The sequence below is a fragment of the Suricata suricatta genome, chromosome 9, assembly GCF_006229205.1.
Source record: "Suricata suricatta isolate VVHF042 chromosome 9, meerkat_22Aug2017_6uvM2_HiC, whole genome shotgun sequence".
Lineage (NCBI taxonomy): Eukaryota > Metazoa > Chordata > Mammalia > Carnivora > Herpestidae > Suricata > Suricata suricatta.
Genome location: NC_043708.1, coordinates 10,424,752 through 10,443,915, shown reverse-complemented (window position 1 = coordinate 10,443,915; position 19,164 = coordinate 10,424,752). Strand labels below are relative to the sequence as shown.

The 19,164-nt window shown below is 56.4% G+C and overlaps 1 protein-coding gene across 2 annotated transcripts in view; it reads right to left on the bottom strand.

The window, feature by feature from the left end:
- ITPK1 (inositol-tetrakisphosphate 1-kinase) overlaps positions 1 to 19,164 on the bottom strand; it is a 166,319-nt gene that overhangs the window by 59,934 nt on the left and 87,221 nt on the right. For both annotated transcript variants that reach the window (XM_029952121.1, XM_029952122.1), the window contains exon 3: positions 6,766 to 6,891. In XM_029952121.1, the coding sequence (XP_029807981.1) occupies positions 6,766 to 6,891 (126 nt within the window). The remainder of the gene's footprint in view (positions 1 to 6,765; positions 6,892 to 19,164) is intronic.

Here is a 19,164-nt window from a genome sequence, read left to right as displayed (position 1 = left end):
GAAGCACAAAGTGAGATAAGAGAGGGGAGTGCCCCGAGCACAGAAGGACAGTGGGACCTACTTGGGAAGCGGTGGCCTCTCACAGGGCTCATGGTGACCGCCCGAATCCTTCCCCGGCACCCAGGGTTTTGACTCTGACACCACCGGCCAGGAGGCCCACAGGCCACTAAGCTCTGCCTCCAAACGGACAGAAGCTCACTCCGTTGATGTTAGGTTTACATATCATCTCCCTCATCATGTGAGAGGCCTCGAGAACAGCAAAATCTGGGCTCGTCCGCTTCCACGCCATCCCTGCAGCTCCGGCACAGACCCCGTGCTGGCGGCCGCCCAGCAAACATCCGAGGTTGAAAGGGTTTGATCCAACACAGGGGTGAGATCGTTTCTGAGCCCTAGGGGTCGGGGGCAGAGCGGAGCTCTGGTCTTGCAGGTGTCCACCGCTGCTCACGATGTCCCCATCCGACGGTGTCATCCTAGCACGTTCCTGGGATGGCAGGTGGGCGACCGGTGAGGGATACCTTCAATCTGGGGACGTTCCCATAATCGCTGCCTCACTGACTATAATCAGGACGGAGAACTGCGAGGTTGGCCGTGAGGAGGATGCTACTGTCCACACGGCGGTGGTGGCGGTCGTGGTAGTAACAGCAGTAACGAGAACACCGACAGGCCAGCACAACGGGAGGGTCACTGGGCGCTACACGCTAGCACACCCCAGGCACTAACGGCAAGGAGCAGGGACACGTGCACATGTGCACGAGCTCGGAGCAGGCGCTGTTCTAGGGGCCTGTGCCGGTCGACTGTTCAGTCCCCACAGTCAACTGTCATTTTGAATTCTTGGAAGGAAAGAGCACAGCGGGGCTGCTGTGTCACCGCCTCCACACCCGGCTCCCTGGCCCACAAGCAGATCATACGTGCCTGACTCCCTGTGGTCCATCTTGGCCACGAGAATCAGTGAGGCCACTGGAACGTAAGAGTTCACGGCACGTGGTGCTTTGGGGCAGGAAGTATGAGTCGGGGCGCGTTCCGTGGACTTCTCTTCCTTCTGCCGTGAGGACGGGTCTGCTGCCGCTCTGTCACCCCAGCTCTCAGCCGTGCGGAGCTCAGCCTGCCCTCTGACCATGCGGGCCACGGGGGAGGAATAAGCCCAGGCTGAGTTGGAGGGCCCACCTGTTACGGCAGCGCACGGCTGAGCCTGTCTGGGCAGACTGGGGCAGGAAGGGCCTTGGAAGCCATCCCCCTCTGTGTCGGGGGGCACCGGACTCCGCAGCTAGACCGGAAGGCAGCGGCAGGCCACACGGGCCCAGCAGAGGCCCTGCCCAGCCTCCAGACCACCAAGCCCAGGTGGCCCGTGCTCTGAGTGCTTGCCACAGTCACACACTCAGTCCTCCTGCAGCCCCGGGAGGCAGGGACTAGGACCGCCCCACTTTACAGATAAGGGGCCTGAAGCACAGGGGCGTTAAAGACATTCCCAAGGCCAACCAGCAGGAAGTGGTGGGGGGAGCTTTAAAGCCAGACAGTGGCTCCCATTTCAGTGTTCCGAACCATTCTGCTCTGGGGGGGTCAATACAGGCCAGAGGAGGAAAAAGGCAAATCTGTGGACTCAGACATCTACTCGGGAAGTGTAAGGAGGGCTGTGGGGAGGACTACAAATGACCAATGAGCACATGGAAAGATGCCTGACGCCATCAGCCATCATCAGGGAACTTGACCTCAAACCACAAGATACCACTTCACCCCCGCTGGGATAGCTAAAACCAGAGGTGGGTAAGGGCTGGTGAGGATGCGGTGGAGGCGAAGCCCCTCTGCACCGCCGGCGGGAACGTACAACAGTCTGGCAGCCCTAGAGCCGAGTACACAGTTGCCACATGGCCCAGCAGTCCCCCTTCTGGGTGTATATGACCAGAAGGAACGAGAACATAGAAGCTCATGGCAGTGGTGTTCTTAATAGCCAGAAGATGGAAACCCGGCACCTCACGTCCGGATACACAACGGGGTGCGTCCACGTGGAAAGTCGCTCAGCCATCAAGGGAGGGAGCACCGTTTCGCACTACAACAGCGATGAACCTGGAAAACGTTATGCTAAACGAAAGAAGGAAGTCCCAAGCGGTCACGTGTTCTAGGATTCCATTCCTATGAACGTCCAGAAGAGGGAAATCTACAGAGACAGAAAGTGGTGGCTACTTAGGGCTGGGAGGGGAGGTGATAGTTAAAGGTTTGGGGCTTCTTTTCGGGGTGACAAAAATGTCCTGAAATCGACTGCACAGATCTATGAATACACTAAAACCCATCAAATGAGTGAGTGGAATGGCATGTGAGTGATGTCTCAATAAATCGGGTTTTCAAGATAAGGGGTTGGGGATGGGGAGCCGGGCTACTGAGGGTTGATTCAAAAAGCTGTTTCCTTTCAGGTAGAACAATGGTTGAAAACAACCCACATGCAAAGCGTGCCTCCTCCTTTCCCAGATCCATTTCACACAATCAAAGGGCTGCCAAGGACCTGAGAGGGGAGTGGGGTTGGGGTCCACGGATGGGAGCACCGCTGAGCGCCCCGGCGGCATGAGCTCCCTCTTCACTGCACAGACTGCAGGGCTCCAGTGGCTACGGTGTCCTCTCTACTCAGAGCTCATCTTGCCTTGGCCGTGTCCCCCTGGTAAGCGGGCCCTCGCTCATTCGAGTGAAATCTGAAATCTCGCCCGAACCCCTGGCCTGCAGGATGAAGTCCAAGCCTTTCAGGAAAAAGCCCCCTGCTCCCAGTCTGCTGGTCCTGCAGTTCCCCACACCCCGAGGCATCCCTACTCGCCCCCAACAGGCAGCTCGACCTGCCTCATGCGCCCTCCCCATGCCCTGCTCCAGCGTCTGCTGCCCTCTCTGACCCACCAGGACGCCCTGCACAACGCCAGCACCGACAACGCCCTTTCGCTTCACAAACATGTGGGCGCAATTCATATGCAGCAGGCAGCATGGGAGGCAAGGAGGACATGCGGTGAGTGCGGAGCAGATGCAATCCCTGCCCCCGTGCAGCTCACAATGACCCCAAGAGGGAGAGGCAGATCGTAGGGACGGACAAAGCATGATGCCACTTCCCAAGTGAGGAAAGGAGAAGCACAAAACTATGGGGTCTCAGATGGCAGATGTGTCCTTAGGGAGACGATCAGGGAGGTATCCCTGAGGGAGGGGCACCTGAGCTGAGAGCTGGGAATGAAGAAGGAATTCTAAGCATGAGAATAGCTTGTGCAAAGGCCCTGAGGTGGGCAAGAGCTCAGGGCTCGAGGGACAGGCGCGACAAGATGAAGATGTGGAGGGAGCCAACAGCCAGGTCATGCAGGCCTCATGGGCCTTGTGAAAGCTGAAGTCCTTGTTATGGCTGCAAAGAGGAGGTACACGGTTTCATGCCAGGACACGATCATCACTCTGGCAGCTGTGCAGGCAGCTCCTGGGTTCCCCTCGGCCTCCACTCGGGGCTCAGCCTCACGTGGAAGGTGCTTAGTGAAGAGTGTGTCACACACAGAATAGCTCCAGTCTTCAGACACGGAGCCCCGGGACCATCTGTGGGTCCCTTCGCAATCTCCCAGCCGATCAAGACAAGAGGAGAAGAGGCATCAGTTTAAACTCAAACCCCATTCTTCCACGCTCATTCAGGGAAAGCCCCAGGACGATCCTCCTAGAAAGCTCTGCGCGCCCCACAGAACACAATCACTGTAACCCTTCTGGGCAACTCTGGGGCTGGAAGGGGCAGCAGAAGGCCTGCCCCCTGCCCCTGCCCCCGCCAGGCTGCCCTGGACACCACAGTAAGAACAAGGTTCTCCTTGCTTCCCTGAGGGAACAGCCCGAGGCCAGGACACCCCTGAGCATGGGGACAGGGCCCCTCCCGCCACTGCAGCCCCGCTCGCCCGCATGAGCAGGTCTGTGCGCTGATCGGTGACTCTGGGGGCCGAGCCACGGCAGCACCAGGCTGCCGGCTCCACGTGAACCCTGGTGCAGAAAAACAACTGAATCATCCTGATAATTCTCCAAGCAAAGCTCTCTTGGGGCCAATATTTAAAAAAAAAAAAAAAAGACTTGGGGAGTGGTTTCTATGGCAACCAGCTTTAGTGATCTGCAGTGAACCCCAGGCCCACGCCCTCCAACCTGTCCTCAAAGGCAGTCAGAAAAAAAGCATCCTCTCAGCGCGGAGAATTCCTTTCTATCCCAGGCTGGGGGCCCTCACGGCAGCACCCCGGGAGCAGGATGCTTTAGGGCTGGTCAGGAACACCTCCGGGACTCCTCTTCCTCGACTTGCTTCTCCTGGGACCTGAGTATCGCGGCCGGAGAAGGCTGCCCAAGATAAGCCCCTTCTGGGGACAACCATCTTACTCTGGTTTCTTATTCACAACAAACTGCGCAAAGGCCAGCTTTGCAAACCCAAGCCCGGGGCTCTGCTTCCCGGCCACTGACCCTGCGGTCCTTCCCCACCCAAAGCCAACATCTCCTTGCTGAAGTCCAGCATATATATTAAAACAAGAATCTGAAAACAAGGGACGTGACCAAGGTCAAGTGCCAGTTTATCTGGTCTGGCTCTGAATCCTACAGCAGAAGTGGGTTACCAGGTCAGCGTTTGGCAGTGACTTGGTGGCAGGAGGGAAGCCAGAGTATAGCCGAGCGGGCCTGGGTCCTGCTCTTCACCAGCCCCTGCCTCTCCCCTCTCTGGGGCCTCTGGAAAACTCAGCCTGTCACCCTTTTCCCTAAAGGATTGTTCTCTTCACAAAGGAGGAAACGTCCTGGCCTTATCAGATATCCGGCTTCATGCTCAAGCACAGAGCGCAGTGAAAATTTACCCCAAAAATACCAACGCTGGAAGGTTATACTGAGGTCGCCGCAGTCAACTGAGGGCAGGCGAGTGTGTGTGCCCTGGCTGGGGCAAGCTCCAGGGGACCCAGTCAAGACTTCCCTGGGAAATGCACCCGGTGGCTGAAACTCTGAAGCCACACGTCCCCACATCCCCCCGGACACGTTCTCTCCGTAACTTTCTCTTCTACCAGGAACACAACACAGGGGGCCCGGTTCTCCCTCGCTGTTCAGCCATCCCGCCCTGGGCTGTGGGCTGGGTGTGTGTTTACGGGAGGTGAGGGATGGGAGTCCCCCCGAGGGATGCTTCTTCCTTAATTCCCAGGGCACCGGGGGAGGCTGGGGGTTACGGCCCATATTAAGGAGGACAGCAGGAACCAAAGTCACAGCAGTGGCCGTACTCGAGTCCGAGCGGCAGGCGCAGCTCCTTTACACACACGGACGCTTACTTCTCACAGCAACCTGTCCATCCTAAAGAGCAGGAACTAGCTTCCTCCCCATTTTACAGAAGAGGAGAGTAAGGCACTGTGCGGTCACATGATCAAAACAGCAGGGACCTTCTACTAAGCACCTGCTGGGGCCAGACCGGTACTCCCGCAAACATCGTACGAGGTTTTCCTGATCCAAATACCATTTTACAGACACGAACACAGAGTCTCAGGGAGGTCATGGAGGAGCCCGAACGTGCCCTTCCCACAGTCTCTGGTGCTGTGGAAGTGGGAGGGACTTCGGGCAGTGGGCAAGGCAAAGGCCCTGGAGGGCACGACCTGGGGACAGCACCCGCCCCCGCCCACCCCACACCTGGCATGGGGGCCCCCAGCAGGGCTACCGGCAGGCCACACCTGCTTCCGGGCTGCCTGCACACGGGAAGTGGCCCGAGCTGGCCAAGGAGGGGGTGAGGGCCACAGGGAGGCGACATGGGGAAAAGAAAATGCTGTCGGTGGGAGGGCTACTACACGGTGAGGAGGCTAAGGAGAGTCCCCTCTGTCCTGATAGAGAATGACAGGACGTCAAATCTCCAATTATCACACGCTGATGAGTGCTCGCCCAAGCGTCCCCTCCCGCCAGGGAGGCCCTCCATTCTGGCTGCATTTTCACTGATAATATGACTTTGTTTCTCGTGCCCCTTGAGCTGCTTTCCAGAGGAATGAATCATGGTCTTGTCCGCAACAGAGAAAACCCAGGGCAAGGCAACAGGGGCAAAGGCAGCGCCTCCCGAGGTGGCGGGTGGGTCACCGCGGGGTCAAGGCTGTGGGAGGAAATGGGACCGGGAGGAGGGACCGGCCAAGAGCATCCAGTCCATGCTCAGAGATGGGCATGCAGGGGTCAAAGCTGTCGGCACAGCAAGGGAGCTCCCCACCAAGGCCAGATTCGGGGAGCTAGGAAGCCTGTTTGTTTGGTTGTTTTTTAAGTTTATTTACTTATTTTGAGAGAGAGAAAGAGAGAGAGAGACAGGGAATCCCAAACAGGCTCCGTGCTGTCAGTGCAGAGCCTGATGCCAGGCTCCATCTCACAAACTGTGAGATCACAATCTGATCCGAAGCCAAGAATCAGACGCTTAAATGACGGAGCCACCCAGGCGCCCCAAGGCTGTTCTACTTCACAGGCCCCTAGGGGTCCATTTCTCTAAGAGGGTCCCACCCCTCATGTCAACTCAGAACCACTAACCGTGACTGCATGTGTGAGGGTGTAGGGGCCACATCTGGACTCCGCGGTGCTCTGATCTACACAGGCAGAGAGCAGAGGGGGTGCCGACCATGCCCTGGCCGGACCCCGTTTCACACCCAAGGGGACCAAGGCCCTGGCAGGGAAGCACGTGACCCCAGACCTGTGTCCTGGCAGCAGGAGAGCCGTCACCATGGACTGCTCAGCAGGATGGCCGCTACGGCTGAAGGGACGCCCAGAGGCCGTCTGGGGCCTTCCCTCCTCGCCATCCTCGCTCACCTGGAACCTGTGGACCAGCTCCAGGGACTGGCTGTCGTTCTGGTCGGCCTCGAGGATGACATCGGTCAGCTTGTGGATGATGACGTCCAGGGGGCCCTGCTCCTCGATCGGCCGGCTGAGGTTCAGCTGGGGGGGAAGGGGGGGACACGGAGAAGAAGAACAAGTTCAGCACGCGAGCCCGCTGCCCCCGCTGTGGTCCCCGCCCTCCGCCCGGCTCTGCCACGCTGGGGAAACGCACTTGGGGAACACAGATGGGACAGAGAGCACCTCCCCCCACGCGACGATCCCCGAACTCCCCCAGGGCAGGCCCCTCGTCGGTGTTTGTGGCCCCGAGCCCCATGGACCCCGCACACGGAAGACACACGCACAGAACCAGGGCAGCCACCAGCGAAGCGAGCTTCGCTGCAAAATCGCTGGATAGAGAAAACATGTCTGCTCCACGACCCGGCTTTTTCAGGTGGGGGAAACGAGGGCTCTCAGGTCGCACAGCCCGGTCGGAACTGAGATCTAAGGAGAGACTCTTCCCTCGAAGCTACACAGTCTCAGCAAAGCTGTGATCTTCACGAACCAAAGGGGTGCTGCTTCCTCGGACCGGCGGCTTGCACGTCACATGGAAATCAGGGCTCATCACGGACACAGTGAGGGACCCCTGGAGGCACAGCTGGCCCCGCTCCACCGGGGGCTGTTTATTTTTTCAAGAACGCAGGGTTAGAAGATCACATCTACAGGGAGCCACAGCTGCCCCTCTGACAGTCGGCATCACCTGACCCCAGGCCAGGAGCACCTGCCAGCAGCCAGGGTGGCCGGACACCACGCTTCCTGAGCCGTCAGATGTCTGCCGCCAGCACACGGCCACCACCACCTGCTCAAAGGCAGCGGCGCCAACGCGGCACCTGGCTGACCCCCTGGACAGCCTCAGCAGAGGCCAGAGAGAGCCACAGCCCCACCCTACACTATCCCCACACAAGTGGGGCTCCCTTCAGGAGTCAAGGCTGACTGTTTCAAAGTCGCTAGTAAAAAAATCACAATGATGGCTACAGAAGTTCACTCTGGGTAGGCATCGTGATAAAAGTATGTTCTCATGTTCCAACCACGGGGATAAGAAGCGACTTGACAGATGAAGACAGTGGGAAATGCAGACTTTTGAAACCTCCCTAGGGTCTGCCAGTGAGAAAGTGGTGGCGCTCACATACACAGGTGAAGCTGGGAGTGTCACTCAGTGTGCCGCCCCCATCCCTGACCCACCCTGACCTCCGGAGACTGTTCTCCGGCGCCACAACCTCCTGGCTGCCCTGTCCTCTGGCCGAGTGGCCAACTGGAGGCACAACTGGAGGGAAAGAGGAAAGTCTGGCCGGCTGTCCCACTGTCCTCACGTATGTCCCCGCTGTACTGCCGGCAGCGGCCACCACTGCCATCAAGCAGACGGCCCCTCCCGCGGCCCCTGGGCCCCTGTACACCACCTTCCCTCCCCGTGTCCCCTCCGGCTTGGCATGGTGACAGCTGGGCATTCCAGGGGCGCCTCCCCACATCCTGCTGGCTGCTTTGACCCAGCCCACACCTGTCATCCTCTCTTAGTTAAACTCTTATCTAATTAAGCCTTCAGAAATGTCGGCTCGTTCCTTGTGGTATCCTTAACTTTTTGTTATTGTTATGGTTGTTGTTGTTGTTTTTAGTATCTGCCAGAAAAGATGTTAAAGGATTTCCCCTATGAAAAAAACTCCAGGGCGCCTGGGTGGCTGAGTTGGTTAAGAGACCCTTGATTTTGGCTCAAGTCACGAGCCCACAGCTAGTGAGATTGAGCCCCGCACTGGATGTTCATCCCTATAAACAAACTTTTTTTTTTAATCCCACGGACCTCAGGACAGTGCTGAAGAAGATTCTTCCCGCTGCACGATGACTAGCCTGTATACAGAACAGAAGGAAAGTCAGACTAGCAGGGAAGCCAGCCGTCCCTTCCAGGGCTCCCGGGGGCGAAAGGGAACCAGCACTTGCTGTCCTCACAGCAAACCCCAGAGCTAGGGGTGACAATGTCACCGCCACAGACCAGGACACCAAGAGCCCCAGGCACCCACCAAGTGACCAGGTGAGGCCCCGAGGCTGGGCAGTGCCCAGCTTGGGGCCTGGATGGAGGCCGAACAGCAGCCCCTGAGGGCTCAGCCTGCAGCCCAGCTGCATGGCGTCCTGGCCCTGTGCACAAGCCCATCAGCCCCCCGGAGCCTCAGTCACCCTTGGACAAACACAGGAACTTTCAAGGACCCTTCTGGTTCTGTCTGTGGATTCAGTATTACTTTCCCATCCAACCCTACTTCCCAGCAAAACAAAATCAAAACGAGGGGCAGAATTTGAAGGAAGGGACCAAAGCCAGCGTGAAGTGGTGACCTGGGCAAAGAACAGCAAATTCCGAAGAGATGCCACAGACGCCAGCCCATGTTTGCTGTGACCCATGGCTCCACTGTGACAGGGAGGCCAATACTTTCAGACCGTGGCAGCTGGACACAGAAGAGGTCTGGATCACACGGGAGATTCCATCCCACGAGCGTGCACTCCTCCAAAGAGAAGCGTCCAGGTTTCCCGTGCAGCATGAGGGGACACACGTGTGTCCCCTGTGGTTGTGGGGGAGGAGGTAGACAAAGGAGACGCCCCTGGCCCATCCCTGCCTGGCATCAGCCTGCAGCCTATAGACCTGACAGCCATGGGCTGTTGGGAAAATAAGCTCTCCAAGTTCCTGGCCGCTCCACTGAAGGTAAACAGTTGAGTTCTGGAAGTCAGCCACCTTCCTTTGTGTATTTTCCAAGAATTTTTATGCCAGTAAAACCCTTTCACAAGAACAGCAACTTGGGACACACATCAAGCCTGGTCTAGTCCTAGCTCGGCCTTCTCTCGCTGCAGCATCTTTGCAGAGGCCTGAGTGGAGCTGTCGCTGGTTCCAGAAAGTTCCCCAGCACGGCTTCTCCTCCCATAGCCAGATAAGCCAGGAGGGCCTCGAGGAGTCTCCTCCTGCAAATGCCTCAAGGGGACTTTGGTCTCTCCCGGCAGGCTGGGAGGAAGAAGGTGGGACCTCTGGGGGGTGCCCCTCAGGAGGGGCGCTCAGGCAGGGTCACGGAGGGAGAGTGGCTGGCTCCCAAGTACCCAGGACATGACCCAAGAGGGGACCGTGGTGGGCCAGGTTTCATTTCTCACATGGGGTGGGGAGGGGAGCTCGGGCAGAAGGAAACTCATGTCAGCTGTCATTTTGTTTTTTGACTGCTTTCCAGCTCCAAAAAAGGGAACTTTCCGGGGAACTTGTTCTCTTCTGCAGAAGGGGTCCGATATGTCCCTCAGGCAGGAACAAAGCTGTGTCAATGAAAGGGCAGTCCGCCGTGGCCAGAGGAGGTCTGTGGGTGCCACACTTCCAAGTCACGCCATCCTGTGAGGCCCATGCTGGACGCTGTTGCGCACAGAGCTTGGAGCTTAGGACTTGGAGGAAACAAGGACCCACTGTTTCCATCGGCGACGAAGGCACGAGGCTGCCTGGAGGTGGGGGGAGGTGGCTAAGAGCAGTTGGGACAAAGGCCTGCAAACCCCACTGGCCGGAAGTTACCTCTGACTCCCAAAGCAAGCACCCCAACCACACCCAGCCTGGTGTCCAAGGTGAGCCAGACTCTGACCATCCCCGCGGCTCCTACCACCTGGTCCGGGAGGAAGACAGGCCTGGCAGATGCCTGGAAACCTCATCACAGCTCAGGAGCTCCTGGGCTGGGCAGGCGATTTAACTGCTATGCCTCAGTTTCCACAAAATGAGGGTGTTACCTTACTGGGCTATTTTGGTGGATTAGAACACCCCATCGTGGATGGGGCACTGGGTAGATGTATAGCAGATGCATTGTTAATACCACTCTGGGTGCTTGGATAACTTCCTGCTTCTGCTGGCTCACTCATTCACTTGACAAGCATCCTCTGGGCACCGCCTGGGTGGCCGGCACACAGTGTCCCTGTGCTCCCCTCTCGAGGCTCTCGGTCAGTGTCCCAGGTCACTCAGGAAGCTGGCCCAAGCAATACAGCCACATGCCGCTCCAGGCCCTGAATGGCAGACGAGCTCCTGGGTCTGAGCCGCCCTTCTGTCCAGAATGTCCCCCGGCCCATGTCCCCCCAGTGACAAGGCTCAGCTGCAAAGTTCAGTCCCTTTCCGGACTTCTCCACTCGCTCCACCCCAAACGGGAAGATTTAGTGGCTCCCTGGTCTCACCCATATCCCCGGGACGGCCTGCGCATCTGTCCGGGACTGCTGCCTTCCTTCTGAACACAAAGTTGTTCCTCTAACTCTGCCTCGCCCACCAGATGCTGAGATCCCCAAACACCAGGGCTGGGCCTGGCACCCCCAGGACCCAGAACACTGGCTTGAGGGAAGAGCTTGCTAATGTGTGCCAAACGCAACAGGAAGTTCTGAAGAACAGTGAACAACACAGGCGTACTGGAAGGGGCGTCCTGTGAAGCAGGGCGCCTCTCTCCTGTTTTGGGGTGTGTGTGTGTGTGTGTGTGTGTGAGTGAGTGACACAAAGGGGCTCTGGGAGAAGGAGGAAGAGGGCAGAAGAGGACCTCCAGAGACGGCTGGGGGAAGGGAGGTGGAAGTAGCCTTCCCCTTGTCAACTGCAAACACGTCAGGTGCCATGGGCTACCCTCTGCGGAAGGAGCCTGTCCTGCGGCACTGGCCCCTGAATGCCACCCTGGCAAGGGTGGCCCACGACCACCCCTCTCTTGTGCTGCAGCTGCAGGCTGGAAACAGGCTCCTAGGGGCCCAGACACCTCCCATGACCACAGCTGTGCTGTGGGGTGAACAGATCTCGAGTGCGCTAGGGCAAAATTTGGAGCTTGTAGGCTGGACCACTTTGCTTCCCCTAACACAGTCCCCAAGGTCAGTGTGTGCATGCAGTTGGGAACAGGCCAGAGGGTTCTGGCTCTTCCTTCTCGCCTAAACTTCTACACGCGCTTCCCTGACAGGATCAGTAAGCAGCCAGGTATGGAAAACATGTAAAACCATCTCTGGGACTCATCAGGGAGGCTGGGGACCCGGGGAACACTGGCTCCCACCCCGTGGTGGCGCCGCTCATCCTCTCCGGATGCAAAATGCAAGGTGTTCCGTGACTGCAGAAGCCTGGGCTGCTGGAAACAATCCACGCCTCTCTGAACGGCCAGACGGGCTGCAAGTGAAGCCGGCGTGCAAGTCAGACAGACTTCAGGGCCATCCTTCTGGAACCTCAGCTTCACGGCACGAAGACCCACTGCCCGTGGCCGGGACACGGCGCCTGCCCACTTGCTCTGAGGCAGGCCCCGTTCCAAGCACTTTACACAGACAGTTTATCATGCAGTTCTTGCCGCAGCCTGAGATGGGGACCAGCTAGAGGCACAGAGATTCAATAACACACCAAGGGCCCACAGCTCACCCAGACTCCTAACTGTTCCCAGCCAACTGCACGGCTGTGGAACAACCCCGTAGGACACCCTGGGTGCTAGCATGGTCTTTCGTTGCAAGGAGGCCTGGCTTGGTGGGCCTTCAGATGGGAGCCGGTCACCAGAAAGACCAAGCCATGATTAAAAGTCTGGAGCTTTCGGCCTCGTCTCCGGTCCTCCGGCAAGAGGAAAGAGGCTGAAAACGGAGTTCATGATCGGTCATGCCAGCAGGATGAATCCTCCATAAAACCCCAAAGGTATGGGGCCCAGGGAGCGTCACACGCAGGTGCTGAAGAGGGACAGGCTCTAAGAGGACAGGAAAGATCCGCCTCCTCCCCACACACCTCGCCCTGCGCAGATCCTTCACCATGTCCCTTTATGATAAGCCGACAAACAGGAAGTAAACTGTTCCTGAGTTCTATGAGCTGCTCTAGCAAATTACTCAAAACTGCTGAGGGTAGGGGGGCGGTCCTGGGACCCTCTGACTGAGGGCTGACTGACCAGTCAAAAGCACAGGGGTTAAGCTGGACTCAAGACTGGCATCTGAAGGGTAGGGGGGTCAAGGGACAGTGTTGTGGGACTGAGCCCTTTGCCTGCGGGATCCAACACCATCTCCAGGTAGAGGGCGTCAGGACTGGGTTAAATTGCAGGATGCCCAACGGGGGTTACAGCAGTGCTTGGTGTGGGGCGAAATTCCCACACACCTGCGGTCAGAAGTGTTTTGAGTGTGCAGAAGTGTGACAACTGTAAAGGAGAAACGCGGGCGGTGTGTTTTGCCTACGCGATAGCGCACTCCATAAATACCAGCGATTACACCTCCCTATGTCACTCTTCACATTATTGCTGACCAGCGGGAACTTCCCTGACTTTTCTATCAAGAAGGACTCAAATACAAGCCAGAATGTGAACTGTGCAGAGCTAGGTCACTTGTACTGACTCATATTAGACTTCAAAGTGCTTGCTGCCACAGTAGAATTTATTGTCATTGTTGAGGATGATGGACATTTACAAAGTTCTTACTTTGGGTCACACACTATGCTAACAAGAGCTCACTCCGTGAGAACAACGAGTCACAGAGAGGTTAAGTAACGTGCTCAGGGTCACAGCCAGAGCTGCATGGGACTCGGTCTCTCTCCTGCCAAAGCCAGACAATTAACCTCTAAACCAAAGGGTGTCCTGGGTGCCCGGGGCTTTCCTTCCATCCCGGTTTCCCTTAATTCACCCCTGCAGAGTGGTATGTTTTTGGTGGCGACTTCTGATCAAAGTCACTAGATGAAAAGTTTTGTCTCAACCAAGGTCCAGACAAAACAGCCTGGATGAAAGGTGCGTGGGCGCCAGTCTGTTTTATCCCTCTGTATCCTCCGGGCATCTGGGACAGAGCTGCCATCCCCAACATTTAAAGCCTCGCCACGCAGGAGCAGGTCTCTGTGGAAGGAAAAGTCGAGTCTGGTGCCTCATGATCAGACTTCAAACGGGAGCCTGGTTGGCCGTGTGTCGTTTCGGCGGGTTTGGTTCCAAAAGGCAACGTTTGGACTCCCCCGAGCCTTTTCTCGGGGAGACACGACTGAAGGCTTTCCCTGGGCAAGGGCAGCGTTCACTCCCAAAGGAGCTCAAAGTGGCCCTCCGAGAGGTCAGGAGCTGGAGGTCATGTGGGGCTGACGGTTGTGCTGGTCACCCCCATGGCTCCTGCCCCAGGATGGGGCGAGGAACTGTTGCCAATACCCCCTGACCCGGTTCCCCAATGTCTTAGTAACGGGTTCCAGTGACTAAGAAGAAACAGCGATCTGGTTAAGGCAGAAGAGTGAATAATCTTTCTCCTCTACGAGATGAGGAGCCACAGTTGACGAAACGGTATCACGACAAATACACTCTGCAGTTCCAAAGTTCTGGGCATTTGCAAGCAGCCTGGATTGCACAGAGCCAAAAAACTTGCACTCACTCACCAAGCGTGGTTCCTTAAAAAATATGCTGACCTCAGGGTCTTAGGGGCTAAGAAAACCCTGGTCTTCGCCCAATGCTGGGGAGCCAGGTTCAAGTAGATTAAAAAACACCCGTGCCCTTTGACCCAGGAAGTCACCTCCTGGGAAACTGGCCTAAGGGGGGGGAGGGGGGAGGAATCAACAGGTGAAAAATCACTCCTGGCCCAGGGACATTCGCTGAGGCCACACTTACAAAAGGCATAGGACACAGAATACATGTCCCCAGACTGGCTAGGTAACAACAGGCAGTTGTTGTGAAGGAGTGTCCCAACCATGTGAAGCCATGTTTGCTGGGGACAGAAACCTGAACACGAGAGGATCCTGGGCACAGACGCATCCCTAGGGTCCGGCAGCCCCTCTGGACGCAGCGCAGGGGTGCAGTTCCTGATTCCCTTCCAGCTGGATGCAATCACATGACTGGCTCTGGCCAAGGAGCTGTGAGGCGGCGAGCTGTCACTTCCTGGCAGAACATTTACCTGCAAGGGGGCAGCGCCCCTGGGACCCTCTCTTCCCTGCTGACATAGCATTAACCACGTTCAAGGTGGAGCCCTGGGTCTCTGAGCACTTATGACCAGTGGCCCCAGCTGGTTCCCCACCGCCGCCCCCGCCCCATCAGGGACATGTGGCATGAGTGACACATAACCATCCCCTGCTTTAAGCTGCTAAGATTTGGGGTCATTTGTTAGCACACCCTAGTCCTAGCTTTTCAATTTGTTCAAACGTAAGTGTGGAGGGGAAGGGGAAAGGGGGAGAAAAGTAAATGAAAGCAAATAATAATTTATAGTTATATTAATTTATCAGGTTGTGACGGGGCTTTTGTTGTTTTTCCTTACGTAATAATTCAGGATTTGGATGCAGCATGATCATGGGGATTTATCCCGCAAGGGGGAAGATTACATGTCTGATGCCCTGGGGTCGGAAGGCAGAAACCTTGAGGGGAGCCACACCCGGGAGTGGCTGCTCTCCAGCACCCCAGAAAAGCCCACCGACAGGCACCGACACCACCCGATGGGTCCCTCAACCCTGTGCGACTCCGCGCAACGGTCTGCTCTGAGCTCGCCGTGGCTCCCAGCGGTGGCTGTGGGCAGGAGTGAGGGCAGTGGAAACCAGACCCTCCCATTAGGAGCCAGGCACCAGCCCGGTCCTGTCCTGAGGGGGAAGCTCGAACCAAGCCTGGCGAGAAAGAAAGAAAACAGCAGGAAAGGGGGCTGGCAGATCTGGACCCAGGGGAAGGAGAGTCAAAGACCATGTTAACAAAGGCTGACTGCAGAGAGAGAGGGAGAGAGTGTGTGGGTCAGGATGGGGGCGGGGGTTCCCCCATTCAATTCCCTGTCCCTGGGCCAGAGGAGGAAGCCCAGAGTCCTCTGTCCTTAGCACGCCCTGCTCTCCTGTGGGCCACTTTTCTTCCTGAGCCCCCACAGCTTGGAGGCCTCACCCACCCCCACCCCAGGCAGAAGGGCACAAAGGTTTCCAGCCCAGGGAGGGCACTTCCCTCACCTCCCTCGGCCTGCTTCCTCACCTGCAGGGTGAGGGCAAAGAGACATCCTTCCTAAAATCATCACCAGCAACGAGGGGACGGGCACGGGCTCCCTGTGTGAAGGGACCGCTAGACAGTGCACAGATGTCGGTAATTGGGCTGTTCCTCCTTATGGGAGGCTGAATTTTCTCCAGCTTCAAGTTAAGCATCTCCTAACTTGTTTGACTCTCTGCCAGCTCGATCCTAATAATCACCACCACCGGGACCCTAAGGGCATCCCAAGCTGTGCTAAGCACCTCACATACCCATTTCGTCTCATCCTCACAGGGTCCCTAGGAAGCAGGGGCAGCTGTTACCACCTGACAGATGTGGCAAGGAAGGTTCCAGGCAGTGAAAGCAGCTGTCAGAGGTTATGTAAGCAAGTGGGGGGCATGGATCTCCACCCCCCACCCCAGTCCCTGTGGCTCAAGGACAGGCGTTCCTAAGCCCGCTCTGCTTTCCTTAGGAAGTAGAGTGGCCAGGGAGACCTCCTTCCTCGAGGTGACAGCAGTGAGCTGGCGTGGCTGCAATGTGACCTAAGACACGGTCTACGGGCCACTCCTGCCCGCCGGGACTGGAGGCAGGACTGTGCCCCCCTGGGAACACCACAGGCACGTGGTCTTGCCCACAGCTCCAAAAGAGCAAACTAAACGTGGGCGTTAATATATGAAAATCGTGGCATTTGAAAATAGGGGATAAAAGCCGGATTATTAATCAACGTCTCTGGGGTAATTCAGTATCCATCTGGGGAAAAAAAATACACGGGGATGCACACCTCCTATCTTCCACCTAAATAAATTCTAAGGGGAGCAAAGATTTAACAATAAAAATGCACAAACTGAAAACAGAAACGCTTGGAGAAACCAGGAGACAGTTTAAGAAATACTCTAGGGCCTGAAGAATCAAAAATGAAAGCCTCAGGGGCGCCCGGGCGGCTCAGTCATCCTGCACCTGATTCTGGCTCAGGCCATGATCGCATGGCTCGTGAGTTCAAGCCCCGAGCAGGGCTCTGTCCGGACCGCGCAGAGCCCGCTCGGTAGCAAAATCGCGAGTCAAGTGAAAAAAGTGACAACGTGAGGATGTCACACAGGTGTTGTCACCGTGCCATGGGCACCTTGGTTCCTGCTGGGTGGGGGTGCCAGTGTCAGCCCACTTGGCTGGGGAGCTGCTGCGGTGTGGACAGTGGCTTGCTGGGTGGGCAGCAGGCAGGGCGGAAAAATCTAGAATCCAGACCCCTGACACACTCAACGGTGCCTCCACTATTTTCATATATTGATCCCCATTTTTTTTTTTTGCCCTTTTTGGAATCTCTGTTAATTTGTATAGTCTAGCACCAATACCACAGTGGTTTGCCTTTCGTTTCCCCGCCCACACTATTTTAATTAGAGTAGCTGTGGGATATGGTTTAATACCTAGAAAAGCTAGTTCCCCTTCACTCTTCTTTTCTTGGAATTTCCCTGAGAGTCATGCTCATTTCTCTTTTTCTACATGTCTTCTAGAATAGGACCGGGACTGGGAGTGAGTTACACTTACAGACAATTTAGGGAAAACCGATGGTTTGATGTTGAATCTTCCCACTGAGAAGAACACGGCACGCTGCTATCTGCAGCTCACAGCACTCACGTCTAGTTTTTTCATACATAATAAGCCCCAACAAACTGCTAAGAAAGAGACAACACTACAGAGATAACAATGAACAAAAGATATGTTCAGACGGGCGTAAAGAAAATAAAAACGGCTCCAAATGTATACATGTTAGAAACTGCTAAACGTCACACAGAAGACAAAAGCAAATTACAGCCATGGTAAGACACCACTTTTTGTATTTTGTGCACCAGATCAGCTAAAGTCAGAGAAACTGATAAAATACTCTGTTAACTGGGGTGCGGAGAAACAAGCACTCCAACCCATTGCAGCGGGGAGTGCAAATTCAAATCATCTCAACGGGGAGTAAGTTGGGAGTATCGGTCTCAATTTTAAGTCACACGCCCTCTGGTCAGCAGGTCCGACTCCAGGAACTGATCCCAGGCGAAGTGCAAGGTTAAGCATCGCTGTTGCATCTGCTAGGCCTGGCTGCAGGAGAGGAGGACAAGAAGGAGGTAAGAGGAAGGAGGATGCAGGTGGAGGTAAGAGTCCATGGAGAGGCGCTGCTCGAGGCACCAATGGCGATCCTGAGCGTGGAACGCTACACCGCCATAGAAAAGAACGGGGCACGCCTTCTGGACTGAGAAGGGGAGCTCTCCACGAAGGTACAGACCACCCAGTACAGAGTGTTACAACGGGGAGTGTATCCTGGGAAACTCACAAGAAATTGGTCTCTCTCTTCCCCAAAGAGAAGAACCAGGAGCCTTTACAGGGAGCAGCTGGGAGCTTCTTCATCTCCAGTCAGTGACATGTATCATTTATATACATTTAAAAATTACTGGGTAAGCCGTATGTATAAAGAGCACATGTTCGGAATCAGACCTGAATCAGAATCCAGCCAGTAACAACCACACACTGAGCACCCGCTGGGTGCCAGGCACTGTGATAGCACTTCCCCTGGATCAGCTTCACAACCACCCGTGAGCAAGACAACTGTCATACCCATTACACAGACGAGGACCCTGAGGTTTGGAGAAGGTGCACTGGCCCTGTTCACAAGGCTCATCAGGGAGGAACCAGGATATGCAGCCCGGGAGGCAGAAGCGCCAGACAGCTGGAGAAGCTGACTCCAGGGACTGAGGCTCGGAACGCCCTGGACACAGACTCGTCAACACGTGCACGTCGACACCCACACACGCACTCTCACGACTAACCGCCCAGGTCTGAGAGCAAACCGGCCACCCAGTGAGCCGTCGGGTCACCACCCGTGAAGGGCAGTGGTCTCCACTGCTGCCCACCCGACCCCATCCCCAACTCCTACAGGTAAATTGCTCATTCTCAGCTGTGATCATCCCCCCACTCACAGTGCAGGTGTGAAAGCCAGAAGGAATCCCGCCCTCTTCTCAAACACTGGTGTCAATGCGCTGTCGCCCAGGGAGCAGCGCAGAAGGAGGAGCTGGTTTTGGCTTTCTACAGTCAGAGGACATCCATGGGAAACTGCAGCTCCAGGGGCCCAGGCACCCAGGCTAAGAGAGCTCAAATCGGAAGACCAGGGTGGCTTCCCCCGACTTCATCCATGTCACTAGAGAGCAGGACTCTGGGATGAGAGTCACACAACAGAGGGAACCCGTAGTCTGGAGTTACTTTCCGGAGAGGCCACGAGCCTCCATCAGAACGTGACACAAGCAAGAAACAGAACCTTCCCTGTGTTCGAGCCTCCATTTCCTCATCTGTAAAATGGAGCCAATGACGCCTGCCTCCGTTTTGGACGAGACAGGGGTGGTAAAGCCCAGACCAGGCCAGGCCCACAGCAGGCCTTCTAGAAAGCAAGGACCCAAGGAGCAGGCCACCAGCTCTCCCTTGCTGATTTTCCTGCTCTCAGGACCCCCAGAGC